Source organism: Palaemon carinicauda, chromosome 3, assembly GCF_036898095.1.
Source record: "Palaemon carinicauda isolate YSFRI2023 chromosome 3, ASM3689809v2, whole genome shotgun sequence".
In the NCBI taxonomy this organism is placed as follows: Eukaryota; Metazoa; Arthropoda; class Malacostraca; order Decapoda; family Palaemonidae; genus Palaemon; species Palaemon carinicauda.
Window position 1 is genome coordinate 38,604,143 of NC_090727.1, and position 24,014 is coordinate 38,628,156.

Sequence of the window (24,014 nt, forward strand, 5' to 3'; positions counted from 1 at the left end):
ACATTATTCACACTTTAAACCGATTGGAATCCTCTTGTCTTGTTACGACACTTATAACTCTGAGGTCAACGTAGCATCATATAGCAATCCCAGCTTACCTGGCTAAAGACATTCCTCCATGAAAGAAAATGTCGAGCTAAGAATTGACATCATCAAAACGTGTGTTATTATCTCATCGATAAGTCAACATTTCAATGCAAAAGAAAGTTACTAACTAATATGAGATTAAGACAATATCCTCACCAAGATGAAAGGAGGTCTGCAGACAAGACCACACGATTCATTATCAGACTATATGGCAATGGGACTGGCAGAGTAATGGACACATTTAAAACATTCTATTTCGAAAAAAAAAAAAAAAAATACGAAAACACAATAAAAAGAAAAGTCACTATGGAAACAGATTTTCTGCAAAAACTTCCATAACTATATACATATAAGAGAAGGAAAAATATAGCTACACAAGCGTGATATCTCTTAAGTAAGCAATTCAGCTCATAAACATTTCTTCCAAGTATATAAATATTTGTGTCATCGAACTCCCCAAAAGAAGATCATCTAATCTTCCCGTAAGAGACCATAATGGCATCTCCCAGATGAGATGGCCTCCACCAATTTTGCTTGGATAGTAAACTGATTTTTCATAAACTTTATTGTGATTTGGGGAAATGAAAGTAATGGTTTGGAAAGAACAGCCAGGAAAATTATACAAATTAACTATAACGCCAAATTACACAAAGTCGCATGGATGAAAATATAAACCAAGTCCACAATCACATATTAGTATTTGGTTCTTTCGGAAACGAGAGAAGGGAGTTGGAATCGTGTCTCATTTTACAACTTTACAACCTTGGAATGAAGAAGTGTTACTGGAAATCATTCCCGCCGCTCAATAAAGCTCTACGGGGTTTCCTTCACAAACGCAATCCAGAATAAGCTGTGAAAGTCTTGAGACTTTTAGGAAGCTTTTTATAAACTATTCCTTCTGGAAAATTGTAAAGCTTCACCTCACATTAAGCACTTTATAAATACTCAATAAAAGAAATTCTCTCCCACGCAAAAATGATTTACTTATTGCTGCTGCATCTTTTGTTTTTATCTTGAATCATGATTAAGACAAACCAACATATAAGGAAATAGGAAATATAATTGGTCGTCTTGAAAGAATGAAGCACAGAAGCTGAGATACCTCTTTGGGCCGCTCCTTATAATCAGGGATGTGTAATATATAACACAGCAAATTCTGCAGGAGAGGATATTATTATTATTATTATTATTATTATTATTATTATTATTATCATTATTATTATTATTATTATTATTATTATTATTAGCTAAGCTGCAACCCTAGTTGGAATAAGCAGGATGCTATAAGCCCCAGGCCTCCATCAGGAAAGAAAATATGTAAACTACAACACAAGTAAAGAGCAATTAAAATAAAAGATCTGAAGACTATAATAGTGTTAAAGGAGAATGAAGGGGAGAAGGATGAGGAGGAGGAGGAGGAGAGGCGTGGCAGACAACTATAACACAAAGTCCTCCACACAAACCCCAACATTAAAAGCAGTAATGATCAATGGATCCTAATAGTAATGTGATAAAAAGACGCGTTTAAAGGCTTTAAAGGCCGCTCATGAGTGGCAGAAGCAATGGACAGTGACATTGCCCTATCAAGCAGGACAATGCCCTAGAGACTAACCATATATACATATGATCAGTGCACAAGCCCCTCTCCACCCAAGCTAGGACCGAGGAGAGCCAGGCAATGGCTACTGATGACTCAGCAGATAGACCTATATACTCACCCAAACCCCTTCCATAGCTCACAAGGATGGTGAGGTTGCAGCGACCAAAGGAACTAACGAGTTTGAGCAGGACTCGAACCCCAGTCTGGCGATCGCCAGTCAGGGACGTTAACACATGGGCCACCACAACTTTCCTATTTCCCATGATAAGCGAGACTTAATACGCAATTCATGAAGGCTCTCTGTGAGTTCACCAACCCATCAAATAACAAGAATCAACACAGACCAAAACAACTTCTCACCCTCCCGCTTCTTACCATCATCTTCAAAGGCAAAAATTATGGTAAAATGAATGTGCAATGCTTCCTAATGTGGGACTATCGTTCCTTACATATTCAGATACTATGAAATAATGCCTTCCATAGACATCATTTGTATACTGATATTCCTTTATAATAAATCTCTTACGTCATTCCTTCTTTACTATTGGATGAATGCTCCCTTCAATTATAATCGTCCATTTCTCGTCTCTTACAAAAATACGTTTAAAACGCTCACACAACTCCACTGTTACATATAAATCCATTTGCATTTGACTTTCACAATGTTACATCAGAAATAATTGATTGGACGATGGAATTAGATTAGTTTCCATTAAACCGATGACATCTGCTAATGAGTGACGGTGCTTATTTATTATAAATAACATGTAAGTATATAACATAAATCGACTCTCACACTTACATTGATTTATTTCGTTTACCAGACAAAAATCTACAATTTAATAAAAATAAACCCTCTTCATAATTCCCTTTCACAAAAAAACAAATATAGGGGAGTTTGGCTAATACCCAAGCAAGGTATCTTTGCAGTTCAATATCACTTTTATACATTTTAGGAGTCCTTTTCATTTACATTAATATCATCTAAATGGTGTGTGTGTGTGTGTGTGTTGTCTGCCCTTTGCTCTTTATTATATTGAGAAGATGATTAATTTTCTGCTAACACCAATAAAAAAAATCCCGAGCCCCAAATTGCCCCTCCCCCTAAAAAAGTGTTGGCGTCTCCCCCTCCAAGGGCCATCCCTTTCGCTCGGTCCCATAGAAAAATGCCAAATGCAGCGGAATTGAATCGTCGTAGTGCCAACTTTCCTTCTTTCACTTCCTCTAAAACCAGGAAGCGTTAAACTTGAAGGAGGTCTCCGCCACGGAAGGATTTTCTTCGCTCATTTTCACGAAGTTTCTTCTCTGCTGGGAGACACTCAACACAACTTTTCGGAAGAGGGGTGAAATCAAAGTTTCATTTCTTAAAAACATAAACTAAATCTATTTTACATTTCAATCTAAAACTCTTTAAGAATCTTCTCAACATATATCACTCCTGAATAATAAAAAGCAAGTGTCTGGTTACACACACACACATTATATATATATATATATATATATATATATATATATATATATATATATATATATGTGTGTGTGTGTGTATGTATGTATGTATGTATGTGTATATATATATATATATATATATATATATATATATATATATATATATATATATATATATTATATAAATACACTTACGGTCATGCTCAGTGCCACTGCCAGACGTATAATTACTTGGACTCTCAAAATAAAGATTAAAGAACCTATAATGCTAGAAGTACAACCCCCTCAAAAAAAAAGAGCTTAAAGAGCCTCTAATGCCATAGGTAAGGCACCTCAAAATAAAGGTCAAAGAGCCTCTAATGCAAGAGGCAAGGTTCCTCAAATCGAGGTCAAAGAACCTCTAATGCTAGAAGTTTGACACCTTCAAATAGAGGCCAACGATCCTCTAGTGCTAGAGGAAAAACACCTTCAAATAGAGGTCAAAGAGCCTATAAAACTATAGGTTATGGCACTACTAAAGACTATAGAACAATGGTTTTATTTGCAGTGTCCTTCTAAAAGAACTACTTACCATGAGTAAAGTGTCTCTTCTACCCTTGTTAAGAGTGAAGTAGCTACTGAACTATTACGGCGTTGTTTGGAAATCTCAGTGTTGACAGGTGTATGAGGACAAGGGAGAATGTGCGAAAAAATAAGCCTAACTTCGGAGTATTTGTAGGCAAAGGAAAAATAAGAAATAACCAGAGTGAAGGATCCAGTGTGGCCATGTCAAAAGACTGAATAACTCTCTAGCAGTAGTATCTCAATGGTGGCTGGTGCCCTGGCAAACGTACTACCTACGACGTATGATCAGCGCACAAGCCCTTTCTCAACCCAAAATAAAACCATGGAGGGCCAGGCAGTGGCTATTGATGAAGCAGCAGATAGACCTATAGGCTTCCCCAAACGACCTATCCGTAGCTTACAAGTATGGTGAAGTTGTAGACGCTATAAGAAACTATCGAGCTTGAGCGTGACTCAATCTCCCGTCCGGCAGAACGACAGGCAGGGACGTTTCCAATAGGCCACCACAACCCTAAAGTTACTGCTGTAAACTACCGTGATATTTTGACTTGGTTACGCACATTGCTCCTGTGGATTTTTTTCTAAAATGCGTTTAGGGATTAGAGGGGGGGGGGGGGGTCCTACAGCTTGAATTCAGTAATGACGGGACCCGATAAAGGAAACAAATATAAACAAGCTTAAAAAACGTCTTATTACAGCTTTATTTGTTCCTGGTGGAAACATTATGTAACAAGATCAGTTTTATGTAGAAAAAAGAATGATGATATATGATTTGATCAACAACAAAGTGATATAAATGATACAATTAGGACGATTTCTTTGGCTGTTTCGTTTTTATCTCTTCCCCAAATGCTTTCCTCCCTTCAAAGTGGCTTTCCATTTCCTCCTCCTCGTGAAGAACAATGTCGTTATTTCTATATTTGATTCTCACTGAAATAAGTAAATTCAGTTCTGACCCAGAAACCTTTATAATGAAAACATAATATCGTTTAAGGGTGTGTTATTCTTTAGGAGTGAGATTGCCGGCCTACCGTGTCCATTTGCAATGCAAATTGATTGAAAGGTTTCAAATAAATATTGAGCTCAATGCAACGAAGACACTTACCCTTATTCAATGTTTTTTTTTTTTTTTTTTTTTTTTACTGGTGTGTCTTCCACTGTTATTTTCATCACATCATCCATGATATATACTTTTCAAGGAGACAAGAATCTTTTGCAGTCTTTTTAACATTGTCTATTTCAAGTTCAATTAGTCGATTGAGATCATGTCGCATTCCTGTCTTTCCATCAAAGCAGATGTATTGCTTGCCTTCTTTCCTTCATTCTTTGCAAAGGGCGAATTAAAACACTGCTTGCTCTCTAACATTGCTTCACACTACCAGGAAGTCTTAACCAAAAGAAAGTCGCTTCTTGTACACTTCTGAAGAAAGGACTTAGTTAGGTCATATATATATATATATATATATATATATATATATATATATATATATATATATATATATATATATACAAATTTTGAACATTTCAAAATTCTCGCCACGCATGGCACGCATGCCACTCACCGTTCACGACACGTTCACGCCAGTTCCCGCATCGTTCACTCCAGTTCACGACAAAAGGCGTGCCAATGCGTGCCACAAATTCGTGCAAGTGTCAGGCTGGCTTTAGACCTACATAGAAATGTTATCATGTTTTCCATGCAAAGTTTCCAATTCTACATTAATGATATCATTTTACCAAAACATTTTATTGACAGAAGTATATAGATAAAATAGTTCATGTTTCAAATATTTCCCTAAACTGATCTTTTGATATTTCACGATTGTTACTTTCCATTGCTCTCTCTCTCTCTCTCTCTCTCTCTCTCTCTCTCTCTCTCTCTCACACATCTTATCAGTCCTCACTACAAACCGTCTCAGCTTTAGTCTTTAGTGTTGATAATAGTCCAATGAAATATTCATGATCGCTTGTTATATCAAAATTGAGATGAAATTAGTTTTAGAGATAAAACTTGTATGGAAATCTTATTCCATAATCAAGCACATTCGTCAACTTCATGGTTTGAATGTGTGTGAGTGAGGAGAAGGAGAGATAACTCGCTAACTTCGCCACAGTGGACTCCATGGAACGGTTGGACGATATTTGAACCGATGACGGTTGATGGCGTGTCAATTTTAGCGGTCAAGTTTTACTTATTTGCTAAGCCTGTAAATGATACATTTTAAAGTGATACCGAATATAATACATTGCACGTATTGCATGGTAGTGAAATGATCTTTGTAACTGTGCAGCTGAATCGGTGGAACTTCGAAAGTTCAAACTTGCAGAAAGTTTGGCTTTGTTTGGTTTCAGTTCGGTGTTTTGGTTTTGTTTGGTTTTGTTTAGTTTTGTTTTAGTTTGGTTTCAGTTTGGATTGGTTTGAGGTTGGTTTAATTGGGTAATGATTTTGGTTTTGGTTTGTTTTGTTTCGGTTTGGTTTGGTTTGAATTTGGTTTGATTTGGTATGGGTTTGGTTCTTGTTGGGTTGGGTTGGATTGCGTTTGGTTTGGTTTTCATATTGGTTTTGAATTTGGCTGTGGTTTTGGTTTGGTATTTATTTGGTTTGGGTTGGTTTTGTTTTTATTTGGTTTTGGCTATGGTTTCAGTTTTTTTTTTATCAATTTGGGTTTGATTTCTGTTTGGTTTTGGGTTTGGTCTGGTTTGGTTTGATTTGGTTTTTTTGGCTTGCTTTGAGTTTGATTTGGTTTTGGTTGTAGTGTTGGTTTGGTTTGGTAAGGCTTGATTTGGTTTGGTTTGGTTTGTTTTAGTTTGGGTTTTCTGTTTGGTTTAGTTTTGTTTTATGTTTGTTTGGTTAGGTTTTGTATTGATTCGGTTTAATGTGGTTTGTGTCGGTTGGTTGGTTGATGGCCTGGTTTTAGTTTGTTTTGTTGGTTGGTTTTGTGTGTTTGTTTGTGTGAGAGAGAGAGAGAGAGAGAGAGAGAGAGAGAGAGAGAGAGAGAGAGATTTAGAAGTATAATTTTCACTATAATTCAAATTCAACTAAGTTATTGGAATATAACAAGTTTATCGATGCAACACACAATTCTTAGTGGCTTACATTCTTCTCTGTCACCAGCTCCCATTAGAGGATTTTATGAGGTGAGAATTGTACGAAGGTATTTCGCAATCTCCAACATGACACTGTAAAATGCATTAACACCCCCCCCCCCCCCCCCACCCCACCCCCAACCCTCTCCCGTCAGATATAAAGATCACATTTATCAGCTCTTGAGTCCAACGGGCCAAACACATATCCAGAACTTCCTACACAGCACCTACACCTAAACCTACACCCGCCAACACTACACGCAGAGGAGATAGGACATACCCCACCTACATACTACAACCTACACCATTGAATAAAATTTTCCAGCAAATTGGAAGAAGATGAAGATCATAGCCGTACCTGTAAGACGATAATGAGAGCAGCTGCCCTTGGAAAGTTGTCTGTAGGAATGACGTACTGTTCTTTGTACGACTAAAGGAAAATGATATAAAATGTGCATGTCTCCTCTTTCGTACTTTATTGAAAAGAATGCCGTAACAAAAAGTCGAATTCTTTTACATTTATTAAGCAAAATATCACCTCTATTCCATACAGCTGTTCGTCTTGAATTCATCATAACCTGACATAGTACTTACAGTATATACATACACTAAAGAAACTCGTCTGGTTGAATTGATGCACTAAATACGTTCAAGTCATCACCATACACACAAAACAATGACCGATTTCTATGATTTTATTACCTTAAGGTAGCTTCTTCCCCCATCGGCCTCTGTTTTAAATCGAAAATATTAATAATGAAATAGGAGATCCTCACTAACATGTCTCAGCAAGGATTAAAACTTCAGTCTACAAAACGAACTAAAATTAGAAAATCTAATCATAACGAATCAGATTATTTGAATTAAGTGTTTCCCAGAAAATTTCGTTCAAAATTCTATTAATTTGTTCATGAAACTCCGAGAGAGAGAGAGAGAGAGAGAGAGAGAGAGAGAGAGAGTTTTACATGAATGAAAGTAATGACAGAATAATCAAATATTTGATGTGATCATTGATGTTCCCGATACTTATATCCAACAGCATTTTGGTTCAAATGAGAATATTCCTATTTAATAATTGATTTTGAATCTTTAGAGTAAATAATTGGTTTTACCATTAGATTTTTTCTTTCTTTCTTTCATAATAAATACTTGTAAATCATTAGGTAACAGAATCGACAAATAGATATTCACATAAGGGACACATTTCAGCATTAGGCCTAAAGTGGAGGCTCGGCTTCATGCATGAGACTGCCATGTTTCAAATTTGGCAAAATCTGTAAATTAACGCCTGCATAATGTTATGATTCTTAATTAAATCTTTCATGAGAGAGAGAGAGAGAGAGAGAGAAAGAGAGAGAGAGAAGAGAGAGAGAGAGAGAGAGAGAGAGAGAGAGAGTAACGTGCCCTCTACACAACACTACTACACCCTCTAAGAATGTGGTTTTTACACATACAAATCTTACCTATATGGAAATGAAGATGTCATAGTGATTAATGGAAAGAAAAGATGTGGTGTCTTTTACGATAGAATAATGGCTCTAAAATTTCTTTATTTTCATTACTAGTAATAGTAGTAGTAGTTTTAGCAGTAGTGATTCTAAAGTAATAGTAGTAGTGATACTAGTAGTTATAGTAGTATCGATACTAGCAGTGATAGCAGTAGTTATAGTAGTATTCATACTAGTAGTAATAGTAGTAGTGATACTAGTAGTAATAAAAGTAGTTATAGTAGTAGTGATACTAGTAGTAACAATAGTGGTTATAGTAGTAGTGATACTAGTAGTTATGGTAGTAGTGATACTAGTAGTAATAATAGTAGTTATAGTAGTAGTGATACTAGTAGTAATAGTAGTAGTGATACTAGTAGTGATACTATTAGTGATAGTAGCAATACTAGTAGTGATACTAGTAGTTATAATAGCAGTGATACTAGTAATAATAGTAGTGGTTCTGGTAGTAGTGATACTAATAGTAATAGTAGTAGTTATACTAGTAGTGATACTAGTAATAATAGTAGTAGTTATAGTAGTATTGGTACTAATAGTGAGAGTAGTAATGATAGTAGTTATATCAGTGATACTAGTCTTAAAGTGATACTAGTGGTGATAATAGCAGTTCATAATGGTAATTATCTCTCTCTCTCTCCCTACCTAAACTAAGGTCTGAATGCAATAATCAACTGAGAAAGAGAGAGAGAGAGAGAGAGAGTAGCGTCTCTCTAAGTCTATGGGAACTTGCGCATTTCCTTCCATGCCAGAAGGGCGTATGTGACAGTGGGAGGATTTCCTTCTCTATTCCCTTCTCTTTAAGGTCGATGATAACTCTTGAGTAACTTCGATTCACCGCATATCGATAGGTGGTTTCTTTTCTATTCAGGAATATATTTGAAACTGTCATTTTGTTTAGAGAAATCAATTTCTGTAATGAAACTAAAAAATAAAAGATACATATTGAACAAAATTTAAATTTTATATTTCACACATCAGATTATTCTAATGAGCAGCGTGCCACTTTTCCTCCTGACAATACAATTCCCTCTAACACTAATACTGGGCTTGGTCTTCAACTTACATTTGGCAACAAGCGATGCTCTTCCAAGAAGGTGGTTTACCATTATAGAGAATATATTATATATAGAATCTCTCTCACTCTCTCTCTCTCTCTCTCTCTCTCTCTCTCTCTCTCCCCACGCACCACGCACATACTATTCAATGTTTTAATTGTTTATATTATTAGATGTTTTCGTTTTTAAAATAGTCATAAACCGAAATTCTCCGCCTTTACTTACCGTCAACCTCTAGCCGAGTCGATTAGGTTTGACTTCGACTTCATTTTAAAAAATTCCAACTTATGTAAGTAACGAATACAATACAATAGGTGATTCCTGGATTATTTATATATTACGTGTAGGTAAAACCTATCAATTTTCGGCTAATGTTGCCCCAAGAAAAGCGTGATATGATAACTACTTGTGTTAAATTGAAGTCAAAGTCTCAGTCTTGCGAACTTGAGTGCCTTCATGAACCCAAGATCACGTGACCTCTTCTGTCAACATGTTACTCAGATTCTTCTGAGTCTCGGAACCATTTGTGTGATGTAAACCTCGTGCAAGCAATTGAAAGAGTCTCAGTTGCTTGGAAATAGCAGATAATCTCGTGATTGCATCTAAATATCAGTAGCCTCGCTTATGAACCAAGCTGAGCCACTGCCTCGCTACGGACTAGACTCCTTGCACCGTTGCCAACACACACATGATTTCATTTATCTATTAGTTTACCTTTGAAAGCTGGAGAGAGAGAGAGAGAGAGAGAGAGAGAGAGAGAGAGAGAGAGAGCGCATTCATCCACCAAGTTATAGTGACCATATTGTGTATACACACAGAAAAACATTTTCCCGCCTCTTCCATCATTCATGATATATTTTGTTATCGAGTCCGAATGTATTTTGTATAAGTTAATATACACTTTCCAAACTGCAACAGTATCAAAAACTGTCTCAGTCAAACTGTTTAAACTGTCAAACTGCGAGCAGTGACAGTCCTGGCTGACAGCTTGCTGAGAGAGTGTTCGGTTAGTCACAGTGTCAGCGAGACTCGGAGTCAGCTATCAGCATTTAGGGTAGTGACTCTCCAGGGTCTCGCTCACACACAAACCACAGAAAGTATATGCAGCAAGAGAGAGAGAGAGAGAGAGAGAGAGAGAGAATGGTCTGACCAGAAATTTCAAGTTTAAAAAACAAAATCTTACGTTTATGTTTTTAAAATTATGTATTCTATAGGTTTCCCGTTATTATTATTATTATTATTATTATTATTATTATTATTATTATTATTATTATTATTATTATTATTATTATATACATACATACATATATATCACGCACATTCTATTTCAATTTCTCTGAGAATAGAAATGATATTGGGCAACTCTGCAGTCACAGTCACTCGAATCATTCGGTTTATGAAACATCAATATTTCTATTTTGTTAGAAATATGTTATTTTTATTGCTATTTTCGTTATATTAACTATATCGTTTTCCCCCTTTGTTGTAAAATGCCAAATCTCTCTCTCTCTCTCTCTCTCTCTCTCTCTCTCTCTCTCTCTCTCTCGAAAATCAATCAACAGCTGTTTCTTTTGTGTATCGACATGATCAGCAAAGCTGTACTAAGTCATGGCCAACCATACTAGATTGGTTTGCTTTGAGCGAGCAGACTAAAGTCTCCCACCATCACTAATCCGCACTGGCCAGCGGGTGATGAAAACTGGCCAAACCCAAGATATGAATAAGGACATGTCTGAGGTCTTTGTCCTGTAGTGGATTAGAAACGGCTGCATTTGTTATTATTATTATTATTATTATTAAATGCTAAGCTACAACACTGGTTGGAAAAGCAAGTGAGGAAAGGAAATAAGGAGATTATTATTATTCTTATTGTTATTATTATTATTACTCAAGTCATGTCTGAGGCTTTAGTCCTGCACTGGACTGCATTTGTTATTGTTGCTGTAGCTATTTTGTAAATATATATATATATATATATATATATATATATATATATATATATATATATATATATATATATATATATATATATCCACTAATGGCCAATTACCATATCCTGCAACTTGGCGCCTAAGACCTCTAATTCATTCCAAAGGGCGAAGCAATATGAAACTATCGCTCAATTCAGAGAAAAATTCCTAGTTTCATCGACCAAAATAGTGTGATAATATCGCTCAACTTCGAGGAAGCACAGAGAGAGGACCCCAGTCCGAGTGCTTTGGAAATGACAGTTTATTCTGAGAGCAAATCGAACCGAAATCACTTGGGATTTTTTCATTTAGAATAATAATAATAATAATAATAATAATAATAATAATAATAATAATAATAATAATAACTTGTTACTTGATTATAATGTCACTCCAACGACTGCACATTTCTTAGTTAAGAGGAATAATGAGTCTCACATATGAATGGAAGGTGTTCAACAACCTCTTTGAACCTGAAATTTTATGCGTGTGTGTGTGTGTGTGTGAACAAGTTTGTACCAATGGGTCTAACCTACATATTCATTAGGTTTCCCTTTCCTCTTCAAATAAATTCGTTCAGTTGAGCATAATGATCAGGGCCACGTAGATAAAAGCTCTCGAACAATACATCTACCAAAAGCTCTTGAACAATACATCTACGTTGAACAAATAAAAATGACATTTTAAAAACTTAAAGAAGATTTGCCGGACAGTTAGAAATTCGAAACGGCCTGCACACACACACACACACTTGGCCTACACTTAATACCTCTTTTAAAATCTATTACAGATTATACATAATAAATATAAGATTATGCAAAACGTGTAATGTATAATAATTGGTATCACAATAAAACAGGACATTCACACGTCCGACAAATAAGTACAGATTGACCGCTGAAATTGAAACGCCATCAACCGTAACCACAGACGCATGGCCATGCAACTTCCCGCCAATTTCCTAGACTATATTTGGTCACTCCAACTTTTTTCTCTTTTGTTCAGTTATATTTATTCGTATTTGCTGCTTCATATATATATATATATATATATATATATATATATATATATATATATATATATATATATATCTGTGTGTGTGTGTGTGTAATGAACCGAATGTTAAACTATTATTATAACAAATAAACATCTTTTGCGACTACGAAATATCATGTTGTGAATTATGTAATTTTAAAATATGATTAATGAATGTGATTACGTGATATTCTATGAGAAAATATGCTGCATATTTTACCAGTTTGTTATTTGTTTGTGACTGACATTACGTCAAAATTATATAATTCTCAACATGATATTTCGTAGTAGTCGCAAAAAATGTTTATTTGTTATAATAAAAATAGTTTAACATTCGGTTCAATACACACACACACACACACACACACACACACACACACCTCCCAATAAATTGTTGATTAGTTATGGCTGGAAACGAACAATTGGTGGACCTGTGGGGTATGTGACCCAAGGATAAATCCATTAGATTTTGAAAAAAATACATCGAAGTACAATTAGGCAGTGGAGTCTAAGGGCCCTGGGCCAGACCAAGCGCGGCTAGCGGCGAGGTTAGCGGCAAGAGGTTCCCGCGGCAAATTGAAGCCTTAGGTATCTTATGTAGGTGGCCAGATAGGAGACGCGGGAAGCCTCAAGCCACTGCAGTTGCCGCCAGACTATGTTTCATGTTTTAAAATATGGCGGCGGCTTGAGCGTCTTCCTTCACCCAAGATTACGCCATTTTTCATCAGTTGTTCGTTTCCAGCCATAACTAATCAACAATTTATTGGGAGGTGTTTCGGAAAACAAAAATAAATTAAATAAATGGAAGTTATGGCAATCAACTGCAAATGGATGGTAATAAAATAGTGGGTAGGCCTACGCATTTTTTTTGTGCTTTAACCTATTAATCCATTTATTATTATATTATATATATATATATATATATATATATATATATTATATAGAGAGAGAGAGAGAGAGAGAGAGAGAGAGAGAGAGAGAGAGAGAGAGAGAGAGAGAGAAAATTTCAAATGTGAAAAGAATCATATGTACATTTAAACAATATATCTTATGCAACTGCTGGTTAATTCTGGAATGAAAGGGACAATGATTTTTCGTGAACTTTATCATATTTGAACCAATTATAATAGCTGGTAAGAGAGAGATTGAGGTTGTCTATAGTTCGATGTTTTTTTTTTTTTTTGTCTGAATCCAGGAAGGATGTTGCCATCAAAGAATCAAAAGACTTGTGAAATATGCAGATATTCATTAAATCTGTCGCCGTACAAACGAGACTGGCAACATTAATTTCAAAATTAACTTATTTTCCCTTCTCTGTTTATTAAAATCGTGAATCCAGACTCTTGTGTAATTTATAGTTCAGATTAAAATAACGATTTTCAATCGGAAGTAATTTCCTACTCAAACACCATCGTCATGTTGACGATGAAGGCTATCAGCTGGGAGTGGAGGAGGCAAGAGAGGTGTGGCGGTTCCGGTGTGGCCACCCAACATTTGGTCGCTGGCTTGCCGCCCGAGTCATGCCGCTAACCTCGCCGCTCATCGCGCTTGGTCTGGCCGAGCCCTAAGAGCAAAATCAGACTGCTGCTTGACGTGGCAAAGACACAATTGCTTTCTACTACTGAGTGCCTCTCTAGTTTCAGCTTTAGTGTTGATAATCCAATACTATATTTATGTCGCTTTTCCTATCAAAACTGAGATGAAATTAGTTTTAGAGATAAAACCTGTATGGAAATCTTATTCCATAATCAAGCACATTCGTCAACTTCGGCTCATTTGACTAGCTGCAACGATTTGACGAGATTAAACCAATGACGGTTGATGGCGTGTCAATTTTTCATTTGTTGAGCCTGTAAATGACACATTTTTTAATGTGATATCGAATATAATACATTTCCATGTTTTGTATGGAAGTAAAATGTACAGTACTTCCTGACTGTGCAGCTGAATCGGTGGAACTTCGAAAGTTCAAACTTGCAGTGAATGTTTGTATGTTGAACAGGCGGACCTGAGTTCATATTTTATACATGAAAGGTCTATTTTAATACTATTATTACTAGCTAAGCTACAACCCTAGTTGGAAAACCAGGAAGCTATAAGCTCAAAGGCCCCAACAGGGAAAAATGGCCCAATGAAATGAATAAACTACAAGAGAGGTGTTATTCAAAATATATTAAGATCAGTAACGGCATTAAGTACAGGCTAACGCTTTTGGTGTATTTCTAATAATTTTTCAGATCTAAGCAAAAGTGGTAATAATTTCTTCAGTCAAATCCGTTGAGAGAGAGAGAGAGAGAGAGAGAGAGAGAGAGAGAGAGAGAGAGAGAGAGAGATAACTACGTTTTTGGTTAGGCCTAATCTAATTGTTATGCACATATCTAATGCGTTTCTGAATGAATTCTCTTGCTTTCGAGGTATATATACAGTGCATGTATGTGTGTGTATGTATGTGTGTATGTATATGTATGTAATTTAGGTAATGTATTTTTTATGATGTTTTTAATCTCGGTTTAGTTGAATAATTGTTACCCACTAAAGCAATTAAAACGAAATATTTCGAGTTATTCTTTTCGAAATTTCTTATCACTTGTAACCTTCGCTAACGAAGTTGGAAGGAGGTTATGTTTTCGCCCCTATTCTTGTGTTTGTCTGTTTGTTTGTGAACAACTTCCTGGCCACAATTTTACTTACAGAGTTGTGAAACTTTCAGGGATTAATTGTTATATTGATACGTTGAAGTGATTCAGTTTTGAAAGTCCTAGGTCAAAGGTCAAGGGCAAGCAAAATGTCGACCGAAATAAGCACTCTGAGTGCCTTCCTAGTTCAATATGGTTTTTTTACCTGGTGCAATTTTGAATCTTAGATGGTTATTTTAGCAATTCAGGAACATGCAGACTCTCTCTCTCTCTCTCTCTCTCTCTCTCTCTCTCTCTCTCTCTCTCTCTCTCTCTCTCTCTCTCTCTCTCTTTGACGCAAAGGGCCTAGCTTAGATTTCGCCAGTCGTCTCAATCTTCAGCTTTTAAATCAATACTACTCCATTCATCATCATCGACTTGACGCCTCATAGTCTCAGCCATGTAGGCCTGGGTCTCCCAACTCTTCTGGTGCTTTGTGGAGCCCAGTTAAAAGTTCGGTGAACTAATCTTTCTTGGGGAGTGCGAAGAGCATGCCCAAACCATCTCCATCTACCCCCTCACCATGAACTCATCCACATATGGCACTCGAGTAATCTCTCTTATAGTTTCATTTCCAATCCTGTCCTGCCATTCAACTCCCAATATTATTCTGAGGGCTTTGTTCTCAAATCTACAAATCACTTAATGTTTCATTGTCATACCATGACTAGTGTCGTTAGAGTAACGCCGATCTCACCAAACTGATATAAAGCCTGACTTCTATATGTCATTAGAGGCGTTTTGATTTTTACTTAACGTAGTCATTGTCTGATTAGCTTTTTTTTCAATCTTTAAACTCGAATTCTAAAGACCCTGTATTAGAGAGATCATATTTCCTAAATGCATAGAATATAATTTCAAGCATTATTATTTACGTTAATTCAACGGGAGGAGAGGTGGAAAAACAGGACGGAGGAATTGAGAAGAACATGTGCATGATAATCGTGAGGCGATCTATTTTTAGATGTTGCGCTGTGATTCAAGAGTAGAATTTTATGTTAAAACGCGAAAAGAGAGAAAGGAAGTCAAGGGAGAAGGGAGGGGAAAAGGTAGGGGAAAAGAAGGGAGGAGTGAAAATGAATGTTACAAAGGTATAACTGAAGGTTACTACTAACTAATTAACATCAAAAACTGGGATCGAAATGATATTTAGGATATGTTAAAATTAAAACCAGCGAATTTTTTACGCTAAATCTCGAGTAAGTGAAAGGGGAGAGAGAGAGAGAGAGAGGGGGGGGGAGGGAGAGGCGACTTATGAACAGATCTAATAAAATAACTCATAAAAATAAGATCGAAACTAAAATTAATGCCAAGATTAAGTTTTAAACAAAATGATATTTACGTAATATTTCGAGAGAGAGAGAGAGAGAGAGAGAGAGAGAGAGAGAGAGAGAGAGAGAGAGAGAGAGAGAGAGAGTGTGTTGAAGAATATGTGTTGGAGGAAGACTGTGGGAGATCTAGTTTTGAAATTATGGGAGCATTGAAGGACTGGGCGAGACTGACGAAAGATTGTTGGAGATTGACTGTTGGAGGTAGATTGTGAGAGAAGTGATAGAATATTGGAGAAATTTGTTGGAGGAATAATATTAGGTCAAAGTATGTTGAAGATTGTTGGAGAAGAAAGAGGGAGAGGAATGGTGTCTGGTAGAATAGGCCTAGTCAACCCTGCCTCTCCACTCCCTTATGTCATGGGCAGATTATGATTTATAATGAAAGACCTTTTTCATCATAATAAAGACTTAATTCATTATTATGTCTTTCGATTTTAGAGCAGAGGCCGATGGGGGAAGAAGCTACCTTACGTCACAATGAAAATAGGAAAGCTGATCACATGGACTTTGGTCTATTGCGTAGGATTACACTCGAACTTATCTCTCTCTCTCTCTCTCTCTCTCTCTCTCTCTCTCTCTCTCTCTCTCTCTCTCTCTCTCTCTCTCAGATTTGTCCCTATATCCATGCATGAACACACAATTACATTTCATATATACCCATAGGCAAAGTATATTAGTATTAAAGAACAAAGGAATAAGAGGAAAAGATATCGAATGAGAGAGAGAGAGAGAGAGAGAGAGAGAGAGAAATTTTATTCCATGTATTCCTTATCATATTTAAAACATTGTTTTGATTATCCTCACTTGTTGCCAGATGTAAATAGAATGTCTAATCCAGTATCAATATTAGTAAGGGAAATCAAGTTGTTTGGAGGAAATTTGGCAACGCTGCTCATCTGTCACTCGAATCATTTATTTTTTAAATATCAATTAGTTTAATTTTGTTTATAATGTGTCATTTATTGTCATTTTCATAATATTATCTGTATTATTTCCCCTACATTATAAAATGCAAATTTTCAAACATATAAATTTTCAAATCGACTTTAAGCCTACCTGACACTTGCGCGCATTTTTGCCACACACTGGGGTTTTTCCCCGCACTGTTCACGACCAGTTCACTCCAGTTCGCGCATCGTTCACGACAAGTTCACGCGACGTTCACGCCATGGCAAGAATTGTCACGCCTAGTTCACAAGAAGTTCACGACACGTTCACGCGAGTTCGCGCATCATTCCGCATCGTTCACGCCATTTCACGAATTGGCCACTCCATATAAAACCGGGGCTTCTCCAACCCGAGGACATTCTTGGATTGGCTTCGGAAGAGACAACAATGCTTTCTGTCAGAGACACCATTGCATTGAGGAGAAGAAACTATCTTTTTCGTTTGTATTTTTTGTTGCCCTTTATTTTTGTTTCAATAAGAAAGCATTTGATTTACATATAAATAGCAGACATAAAATATGCACAAGTATTAAGAAAGCATTTTATTTTAACATTAAAAGCAGCAAACATGAAAAGTTTTTAGGCTGTTGATTTTAAGGTAATAGAGAAAAAAGTGTGTTGAAAAAAGAAATAATTTTATTTTTACATTAAAACAGCAAACAGAAAAAAATTTTTTTTGCTCTTCATTTTAAGGTAATAAAGAAGAATAAGTATGTTGATGAAATAAAACATCATTCAAACAGCAAATATAAACAATTATTAGGTTTATATTTTTCTTTCCTTTTCATTAATTTTTTCGTTTCCTTTTTGTCTCTTCATTATAAAGTTATATAAATAGTTTGAAATAAGATATAATTTTTTTCACATTAAAAAAGCAAATATAAAAATTTATTAGGTTTATTTTTCTTTCCTTTTCATTAATTTTTTCGTTTCCTTTTTGTTTCTCTTCATTATAAAGTTCACGCCACTTCTCGCATCGTTCACTCCAGTTCATGCCAGTTCCCGCACTGTTCACTCCAGTTCACTCCAGTTGGCGTATCGTTCACGACTATTTCACGACTATTTTGTGCGTGCCAATGCGTGCCACAAACTTTAAACATTTCAAAGTTCTGGGCACTCATTGCACGCACTGGCACGCGAGTTCCAGCACTGTTCACATTTTCACGTCTCGTTCACGCGAGTTCGCGCATCAATGCGTGCCAGTGCGTGCCACGAATGCGTGTAAGTGTCAGGTACCCTTTATTAACGTCTAGAAATCTGAATGTTCAAGGTATTATGCTTGCACAAACACACGCACTCACACACACATTTACAATACCAAGCTGCTCCTTGCAACGGACTGTAGATGTTAGTCCTATCCCATTTCACTGGACTAACTGCAAGAAAAACTAATTATCTTCTCAGGTAATTAAGCCAAAATTATTCAAACGACAGAGAAAACCTACATAGAAAACAATGGAGTAGGCCTAGTTTTACGTATCATAGAAATTCACTTAATCCCAGGACTCACTTACAGACTTTATCCTAACGCGAAATAGGCGTATGTTGTATTCGAATGTCTTTAATTCTAACTTCGACTCTGCATAAGCAGTTATCACTATAAACGTTTTACGGTTTTAGGCATGGAATAAGCATCTGCAAATCAATTAATTTAGGGCTAAACTAACACATAGCATAAATTTCTCTAATAAAGTTATGATTAAGAGAATTAAATCTAAATTCAAAAAACGAAGCCGATGCCAAATCGAATCAAACGTTTGGACTTGGAGACGAGAAATCCTTTGACTTCATGTGATTCTTTAGTGTTAAATCAACTCTCTCTCTCTCTCTCTCTCTCTCTCTCTCTCTCTCTCTCTCTCTCTCTCCATATATACATGATCCACATATGCCAAAATTCCTCTGTTAAAAAAGAACGTATACCATTGTAAAAAAAGCAACGGAAATAATCACCCTTAATGTGTGACATCATAAGAGTGAGAACAGTTTGCTCCATGGAACTGAATATAGACAGTGATACTTTACAATATTTATTATGTAATTATTTGTCTTCAGTAGATTTTGTCTATTATTAGTCATATTGAATGGAAGAGTTTGACCAGTACTGAAGAAATGTTTCAATATTCAAAGAAACAACCACACTAGGCCTATAATCTCATTCAACCCGCAATACTGTATATCGTTTAAATGATTTACGAGGTCTTTCTCACATTAATGTTCGTTTATTGTGCATTTAAAGTTCGTAATTGTAAAAATAAAAGGTTTAAGCTTCAAAACGAGTTTTCAACTGCATCTGTATTATTATTATTATTATTATTATTATTATTATTATTATTATTACTTGCTAAGCTACAACCCTAGTTGGAAAAGTAGGGCCCCAACAGGGGAAATAGCCCAGTGAGGAAAGGAAACAAGGAAAAATAAAATATTTATAGAACAATAACATTAAAGTAAATATATCTTATGTAGCCTAGACATCATTCATTCATTCATATGATCCTTGACCAAATGATATGCACACGAGTTGCTTAACACACACACTCTCTCTCTCTCTCTCTCTCTCTCTCTCTCTCTCTCTCTCTCTCTCTCTCTCAATTTGAATTTTTCATTACTTCTCTTGTAATTTATATATTTCCTTTCCTCACTGGTCTATTTTACCTTTGTGGAGCCATTGGGCTTATAGCATCCTACTTTTCCAACCAGTGTTTTAGCTGACCAGGGAGAGCCAGGCAATGGCTGCTGATGGCTCAACAGGTAGACCTATAGGCTCCCCCAAACTTCCCCCCATCCTTAGCTCACAAGGATGGTGATGTTTCAGAAAAACTATTCAACCTGAGTGTGTCTCGAATCCTCCTCCAGCAGATTGCTAGGCAAGGATGTTTCCTTGCTAAAATACCCACAAAATCACGCATAACCAACAGTCTGTCCACACATCATATCACGCATTGACATAGAGGCATGATAGGTAGTGTGTGTGTGCGTGTGTATGTGTGTGAATGTGATCTTTAGAATGTGTAGGTGTGACTTTTATATAACCTCTTACATAAGTAAACTTCCTTTAAAGTAATTGGTGTAAGTTTTATAAGTAGAAAGTGTCTTAGGAGTAATATTTTTCCTTCCATAACATGTGACACTCGAAACTAGGATGTGTTGTACTTGAAATGCGAGCTCTCTCTCTCTCTCTCTCTCTCTCTCTCTCTCTCTCTCTCTCTCTCTCTCTCTCATATACTTCATAAATAGGTGGAGACAAATAATGATGTAACAAAAAAAAAAAAACAGCAGTGTGAGACTATAAAGTGTTTCTGACCAAGAGTAGCCTTACAGAGAGAGAGAGAGAGAGAGAGAGAGAGAGAGAGAGAGAGAGAGAGAGAGAGAGAGAGAGAGAGAGGGGGGGAGTTATTTCCAAAGATCCGAGTTTATCTCAGAATAAACAGACATTTCTAGTTACTAGTTTATAGTTTATCGTTCTAAGATTTGAGTGATAGTTTCATATATATATATATATATATATATATATATATATATATATATACATATATTCAATATTATATATATTCAATATATACATATATATTCAATTATAGAGTTTAATGATAATGGCCAATTGACACTAATTTAAAATTACTATCTTTTTCTTCTTCTTCTGTGAATCAGGAAAAATAGCGAATGCATTTAAAAAGGCCAAATTACGAATACAAAAATTAATTGCAAGCTTTTAATCAATCAATTTATCAAATTATTTGAAATAGGCCTACTTGCTATAGGCTGTTTAAGGACGATCATTATAATGATACTATTTGGAAACCTATGAATTGAAAATTCTCTTGACTGGGATCTTTATGGAGGGAAACATTTTGATTAATCTTGTTTAAAGTTAGTGAAGGTTTTGTTTGAATAGAAAGCAACTAATGCTATGGTATACATATTCTTGCATTTGTTCAACATTGAGAGAGAGAGAGAGAGAGAGAGAGAGAGAGAGAGAGAGAGAGAGAGAGAGAGAGAGAGAGAGAGGTAGAACGTCTATGCTGAGCCAATTTATCCGATGAACAACAGAATATTTCGTTTCTATATAACGAGAAATATGTCATTTGAGAGTTTGATCTCTCTCTCTCTCTCTCTCTCTCTCTCTCTCTCTCTCTCACTCTCTCTCTCTCTCTCTCTCTCTCTCTCTCTCTCTCTCTCTCTCTCTGCGGAAATTCTTCCGTTAAAAAGATATATATATATATATATATATATATATATATATATATATATATATATACACCATTACTTAAAACAGCAAGGGAAATAATGGCCCTTACTGCCTGACGTCGTAAGGGTGAGAACAGATTGTTCAAGGTAACTGGATAAACACTAAAATATTAAAATGTTATGTAATTACTTACCTTTTGGGGGTTTTTGTTTATTATTATATATAATAAATTCTAACTGAGAATGTGTATCTTATGTTATGCAAAATACTTCTGGACCCAACCAGTGAATATATCGTTTTCTGTGTGCATAGGCCTCGATGCTCTCTATGACGTCCGGCTTATGTGTATTATTATTATTATTATTACTATCCAAGCTACAACCCTAGTTGGAAAAGCAAGATGCTATAAGCCCAGGGGCTCCAACAGGGAAAAATAGCCCAGTGAGGAAAGGAAATAAGGAAATAAATAAATGAAGAGAACAAATTAACAATAAATCATTCTAAAATAAGTAACAACGTCAAAACAGACATGTCATATATAAACTATTAACAACATCAAAAACAAATATGTCATAAATAAACTATAAAAAGACTCATGTCCGCCTGGTCAACAAAAAAGCATTTGCTCCAACTTTGAACTTTTGAGGTTCTACTGATTAAACCACCCGATTAGAAAGATAATTCCACAACTTGGTAACAGCTGGAATAAAACTTCTAGAGTACTGCGTAGTATTGAGCCTCGTGATGGAGAAGGCCTGGCTATTAGAATTAACTGCCTGCCTAGTATTACGAACAGGATAGAATTGTCCAGGGAGATCTGAATGTAAAGGATGGTCAGAGTTATGGAAAAATCTTATGCAACATGCATAATGAACTAATTGAACGACGGTGCCAGAGATTAATATCTAGATCATGAATAAGAAATTTAATAGACCGTAAGTTTCTGTCCAACAAATTAAGATGAGAATCAGCAGCTGAAGACCAGACAGGAGAAAAATACTCAAAACAAGGTAAAATGAAAGAATTAAAACACTTCTTCAGAATAGATTGATCACCGAAAATCTTGAAAGACTTTCTCAATAAGCCTATTTTTTGTGCAATTGAAGAAGACACAGACCTTATATGTTTCTCAAAAGTAAATTTACTGTCGAGAATCACACCTAAAATTTTGAAAGAGTCATACATATTTAAAGAAACATTATCAATACTGAGATCCGGATGTTGAGGAGCCACCGTCCTTGACCTACTTACAATCATACTTTGAGTTTTGTTAGGATTCAACTTCATACCCCATAATTTGCACCATGCACTAATTCTAGCTAAATCTCTATTAAGGGATTCACCAACCCTAGATCTATATTCAGGGGATGGAATTGATGCAAAGAGAGTAGCATCATCTGCATATGCAACAAGCTTGTTTTCTAGGCCAAACCACATGTCATGTGTATATAGTATGAAAAGTAATGGCCCAAGAACACTACCCTGTGGAACACCGGATATCACATTCCTATAATCACTATGGTGCCCATCAACAACAACTCTTTGAGATCTATTACTTAAAATATCAATAATAATGCAAAGAAACGAACCACCCACTCCCAACTGTTTCAGTTTGAAAACAAGGGCCTCAAAGGCAGCACTAAAATCAAGGCCAATCATACGAACTTCCCGACCACAATCAAGGGATTTCTGTACTGCATTGGAGATTGTGAGAAGGGCATCACATGCTCCAAGGCCTTTACGAAAACCAAATTGCAAACTAGGGAGTAGATGATTACCTTCAGCAAACCTATTAAGACGTTTTGCCAGAAGACGTTCAAAACCTTTAGATAATATGGGAGTTATGGAAATTGGGCGGTAATCAGTGGGATTTGAGCTACCACAAACACATTTACATAGAGGAGTAACATTACCAATTCTCCAACTAGTGCTAAAAGCTCCCTTTCTTGCTAACTTGCGCAAAATAACAGATAACTTTGGAGCTAAGAAATCTGCTGTCTTTATAAAAAACAAAGGAAAAATACCATTTGGGTCTACACCTCCATAACCATCAAGGTCCACCAACAGAGATTTAATCTCACGAGATCGAAAAGCTAAACTAGTTAGTTTAGCCTCAGGAAAACAGGAATGAGGAAGTTCAAGTTTTTCATTACTCTGTTTACTGTCAAAAACATCAGCCAAAAGGGTTGCCTTTTCCTTTGGACAGTGAGTGACTGAGTCATCTGGTTTAAGTAAAGGAGGAACTGTTGCATCTACACAAAAGAGTGCAGATTTAAGGGTAGACCACCATTTATGTTCCTGAGTTGTACCAGAAAGTGTTTCTTTTATGGTTAAATTGTACTCCTTTTCAGTTGAGGTATAAACTCTCTGAGCAAAAGCTCGAAGCTGAGTATAGTTGTTCCAGGTCAAATCTGATCTGTTACCCTTCCAAAGATGATAGGCCTCCTGTTTCTCCAAATAAGCACGTCTACAATCATCATTGAACCACGGTTTGTCCGTCACTCGGTACCTTAGCAC

General features: G+C 36.0%; 1 protein-coding gene across 1 annotated transcript; it reads left to right on the top strand.

The window, feature by feature from the left end:
- The first annotated feature begins 7,158 nt into the window (after positions 1 to 7,158).
- Positions 7,159 to 9,826, top strand: LOC137631473 (uncharacterized). The gene is made up of 4 exons (XM_068363242.1): positions 7,159 to 7,199; positions 8,436 to 8,911; positions 9,274 to 9,389; positions 9,698 to 9,826. Exons 1-4 carry the CDS (start codon positions 7,159 to 7,161, stop codon positions 9,824 to 9,826), a joined length of 762 nt encoding a protein of 253 aa, XP_068219343.1.
- Positions 9,827 to 24,014: the final 14,188 nt, after the last annotated feature.